General features: G+C 39.4%; 1 protein-coding gene across 1 annotated transcript; it reads right to left on the bottom strand.

Annotated features, from left to right (window-relative positions):
• Positions 1-543: 543 nt before the first annotated feature.
• On the bottom strand, positions 544-4,643 carry LOC138013262 (tripartite motif-containing protein 2-like). Its single transcript, XM_068860283.1, has one exon. The coding sequence runs from the start codon at positions 4,507-4,509 to the stop codon at positions 2,827-2,829; it is 1,683 nt and encodes a 560-aa protein (XP_068716384.1). The 5' UTR covers positions 4,510-4,643; the 3' UTR covers positions 544-2,826.
• Positions 4,644-5,144: the final 501 nt, after the last annotated feature.

Genomic DNA, 5,144 nt, shown 5'->3' with positions numbered 1-5,144 from the left:
GCGGGAGGTCGTGAGTTCAACTCCGGCCGGACCATCACTCAGGGTCTTTAAATAACTGAGGAGAAAGTGTTGCCTTTGTAATGACATCTGCAAATGGCTACACTTTCAAGTCTTCTCGGACAAGGACCGTTGAATAAAACTCTGTTCAATCTCAGCTGTGTGGAACATGTCAGTGTTTCGCTCAGCTTTGTCATTGGGTTGCCAGTATGACAATTCCAGTAGGAAATTTATTTTTTTCCGTGTCAGTAAAAGTGTTGCCTGTCAGTCCCCTGCTAAGTGGTGTCTTTGTGCATGGAGTCTTCTGAGCGAATTTTCTTAGGATTGACAGGGTAGTGGATATGCGTAGCTTTCTCTGGTGGACACGATAGAATATTTAACAAGAGGCTCTAAGTAGCCTATACTCATGCGCTGCCAGGTTATTTGTACTTTTGTTGACAGTTTAATAATAATAATAATAATAATAATAATAATAATATTAATAATAATAACTTTATTGTACACCACAAAAAAGGTATATAGGTGTTACAAGAATCTATTTGAGAGAAGTTGCTCTTTATCGTGTGAGTTCATTGACCTATACTTTTCATCTTTATTTGCAAGAGTCTGTTTTTTTCGATGGGTCCATAGACCTGTACTTTTCAAAACGATTTGAAGGAGGTTCTTATTTTTTCTCTGGGTCCATTGGGCTTTAAATTTCTCTCCTCTGTCTTCCAGTTTGCTGCAATTTCTGGATTAGATTTATGCTTTCTTATTATTTGTTTCCTTTCTATATTTGATAATTGACATAAACATCTAAGAAATGCAATCTCATAGTTTGTTTCGAAACAATTAAATTTACTTTGAATAATAGAACAAAAGAGATCAATAACAGAATCTACATTTGAAAATACTTTTGTTACATGGTTCAGAACCATTGTATACAAAAACGTGGTAACGTGGAATTATAACTTGGCTAAATATCTTTGTAATCTTTTATCGCCGCACATTCCAACTGAACATTGTGCTACTGACACTTTCACTTTTGTACAGGAAATCCAATCTTTATCCATGTTTGGTAAGTTTATGGTCTCTTTTGAGGTAGAAAGTCTCTTTACCAACATACCCCTTGAGGAGTACATTGACCTTTATAGCAGTCAATTACATTTCCAAGGGCAATCCTGACCTTAAGTTAAGTGAACCAGAACTTAGAAGCCTTTTTACTATAGCTACCACCCAGACTCATTTCTTATTTAATGGCTCTTTCTATGACCAAATTGATGGCGTAGCCATGGGGTCTCCTCTTGCCCCCGTTCTAGCCAATCTTTTTATGGGGCATCTTGAAAAACTATGGTTAGAACATTTTCAAGGCTCTGAAATGTTATTTTACCGCCGATATGTTGACGACCCTTTTTGTTTATTTCACTCGGAACATGATGCCATTATATTTTTCGATTAGATCAACTCTAGACACCCAAACATTAGGTTCACTATGGAAAAAGAAGCTCATCACAAATTACCCTTTTTAGATGTTTTAGTTGATAATAATGATCTCATTTGTTTTCTAACTAGAGTTTACCGTAAGAAAACCTTTACTGGGTTATTAACTAGTTATTTCACTCTCACAAATTGGGTCTCATCGGGACTCTTATTGATAGGGCCTATAAGATTAACAACACCTGGTTGGGGCTACACGAGGACATAACTAAGCTTATGGAAATCCTAAAAAAGAATCTTTTCCCTGCCCATTTAATTGAAAGGGTTGTAAACCGTTACATTACTGGGACCCTAAGTAATCCTTGTCCCCAAGGTTCCCTTCCGACTTCGCCTATATTTTATTTTAAGCTACCTAACATAGGCCACTTTTCTGTCGTAACTCAGAAAAAGATCCGTCACTTTATCAAGCGCTACTGCAATGATTTGGACATCAAACTAGTTTTTTCTCTCCTTTAAGATAGGCAACTTGCTTGGTGTGAAAGACCCTATCCCTGGCGGGCTTCGTTCACGTGTGGTTTATAAGCTTGTATGTGCGGGCTGTAATGCCTGTTATGTCGGCGAAACAACCCGGCATTTTTCCACACGCGTGCGTGAGCACTTAGTGATAGGGCCTCTCACATTTTCAAACACCTACAGAATTCCGAACAATGTCGCGCCCTGTCTTCAGGGGAATGTTTCCATATTTTAGATTACTTTTCAACTCAAGATAAAAGAAGCTTTTCATATTCAAAGAGAACAACCGCGGACACTTGGAATAAAAAATTTTCCTTTTCCTTGTGCTTGCGCTTATGTTTTCGTTCGCTTGCGTCGTGTGAAAACGAAACAGCATAAGCACAACGAAATTTGCTGCGTCTGGCCAGTTAAAGCACTCCTTCCAGATTCCCCGCGTCTGAGCAATTGAACAAAATGGCGGTTGCCGTGGTTGATTTTGATGCTTATGTCGACGTTCGTTTTCACTAGCATAAGCAGCTTATGCTTGGGCTTGCGTCACTAGTGAAAACCAGGCTTAATTTATCAATGAATCCCCACCCTATGTATGTGTTTTTCGATCAGCGGTTACTAATTTCCAAGAGTCCGTTCACCCACATTTGAAATGCTGGCAGAATGGACAATTGTTTGATGATTCCTTATGGTTCACTGATATGTGGTCATAATTTCAGTCCAATTATTGTTTAAAGCTGCTTAGTTGGGACAAAACGGCGAGTCCAAGTAACCGTATTGTTACTATTGATACAATTTGCAGTCAGTCTTCACTTTAGAAACCAAGTCATTCATCGATTCAGACAGCACCAAAAACAAGACAAAGCTCCTTCCTTTAGCCAGTGATGACCAGTCGCAGTTTCTAAGGGTGTTCTATTCGCTTAATGTAAGGTCTTGGCAATCGGAGGAAGACGCTCCATCGGTCACGGTGTAGGAAAGAATCTGAAAGAATCTTGCCTTTTCTCCGTCAAAGCATACCACAAGTCTCTTCCCATCTTTGCACAGAGCGATTTCGACGGGAGGGGCACGTGTCCGTATAGTTCTTACTATTGCGCCTTCGCTGTTGTACACGTGTACTGCATAACCTTCACAATCACACACTAACACACGCCCATTTAAGCAATCTGTGGTTATTCCAGCTAGATCTTCAAGCATACCGTTACCAATTTCCCGACAAAACTGTCCATTTTTGTTGAATACTTTCACACTCTTGCTATCAGCATCTGGAACGAAGAACTTTCTGCTGCAACAAACGGCCTTTTTCGGAGATGATAATACTCCTTCACCAAAGACCGATTCCAGCTTTCCGTTTCCATTGTAAATAAGAACACAAGCAGCTGTTTCTGAAGGTGATTCATGGTATCTTGGGGTTGAGGTTACTAGAAAACAGCCTGATGAGTCGTGTGAAAGGAAGGTGAATTTTACCCTTGGCCTGGGGGTCGTTGTAAACTTTTTCCTGAGGTTTCCTGATCGGTCGTAGTGCAGCAGTACATTATCCTCTCTGTTTAATATCACTATATCATCATTTAGAGAATATGTAATATCCCAGAAGTCCCCGAAAATGAAGATAAATTGACAGCGGTGGTTCCCGTCGCTGTCAAAGATATGAACACGTTTGTTTTCGGCATCTAAGACGGCCATATCTCCGGTTTTCTGCGAGACTGTAACTGCAAAGGGCGAAAAGTTAGGTACTTTAATTTGTGATCCATCGATATGTTTGATAATGTTTTCCTTGCTGTAGCTTTCATCAAGATCAACAAAAGCCTGTTTCCCACAATCAATGTCTCCTTTGCTGCTTAGAGTACCAACAAGATTTTCGGTGCTCTCTTCTGGAAAAGCACTTTTCGTAAAAGTCAAATCGAATTTTCGAAAACATTTACGTCTTGCTGTAAGGATTTGAATGCCAGCCACTTTAGCTAGCTCCTCCAAATGTTCCACTTGTTTCAAACTGCGTTTGTCTGCTTTTTTCCTTTTTTCAATACTAGAAACGCAGTTGGAAGTCTTCCCAAGTAAATTATTCAACAGTTCTTTTTGTTTGCCGAAGACAGTGTCAGAGTAAGTGTTATCAACGTATTGATCAACCTCTAGCAGCAATTTTTCTTCTTCGTACCGAACCACTTGAATTACTTGATTTGCCGCCCTTGTTATTTCTTGTTTGAGACTTTCAGCTTGTTTCTTTATTGCATTTCGACGGACATGCATTTCATGAATTGCATTTTTTAATCCCCCCATATTCTCTTCACTTCTTTTCAAAGCTTCTCTGATGAACTCATTTTCTTTCATCTTGTTTGACGGATTTTTTTCGACCAGTCGTGCTAAGAGATGATTTTTTGGAAACGCTGATACCCCAGCAGTGGGAATAGACGAGTTAACTAGACAAACAGGACATTCAATACTAACTCTGCCATTTTTATACGTCATCTCTTCCAAACATTCTTGACAAACATTATGAGCACAGTTTGGCAGACACTTCGGTTCCAAAAATTCCTCCAAACAAACGGCGCAACTAACTTCATGTTCCACAACAGTTACAACATCGTAAAGTTTGGAGGTCATACTCTTAAATTAGCACGGGGTATTATCAACGCATCGCTTGTATTGTCACAAAGATCTGACGAAAAGGAAGACGCCAAATCATAAAGTGCTTCTTGTACCTTCACAACTCGCTCCACGACATTCTAATATGGTCGTCTTTGTTTTTGTTTCAGCTGCAACTGACGCAAACCACAGCCCGGCATTTGCATAACATTTGTGGTTTCCATGCAACTAATTTGTTACCTGTTCAAATGCCTGATTCGCTCTTTTGTCAAAGAAAGGAACAATAATACCACTGGGTCTTTCTCTTTCATTAATTTAATACGAGAGAGGGAGAAGCGGTGTTGACTATTTTATGGAAATTAAATGCAAGTGATTGACTTTTCTTGGCGTTTCCCATACTTACTGTTGTGTCAGTACAAACGTTGAAACAGAAAATAGATAACATTGGTGTTCATGACGTTCAAGGAAAAAATGCGTGACAGCCTCGCGTTCTAAACATATAATGAACGCGGTTTATGGCAATAATATAAATTGATTAAAAAATTGATGGAGGATATTCAGTGATGAATATACGTTTTCATGAATAGTGAGCTTTATTGAGAAGTAGGACCTATGAAAAATCGCGGCAAACCGGGAAGTATCACCACCTTGAG

Source organism: Montipora foliosa, chromosome 8 (assembly GCF_036669935.1).
Source record: "Montipora foliosa isolate CH-2021 chromosome 8, ASM3666993v2, whole genome shotgun sequence".
In the NCBI taxonomy this organism is placed as follows: Eukaryota; Metazoa; Cnidaria; class Anthozoa; order Scleractinia; family Acroporidae; genus Montipora; species Montipora foliosa.
This window is presented reverse-complemented; position numbering and strand designations above follow the sequence as displayed.

Coding starts and splice junctions, on each gene's coding strand:
- LOC138013262 (XM_068860283.1), bottom strand. CDS start 4,509: ATGACCTCCAAACTTTACGATGTTGTAACTGTTGTGGAACATGAAGTT.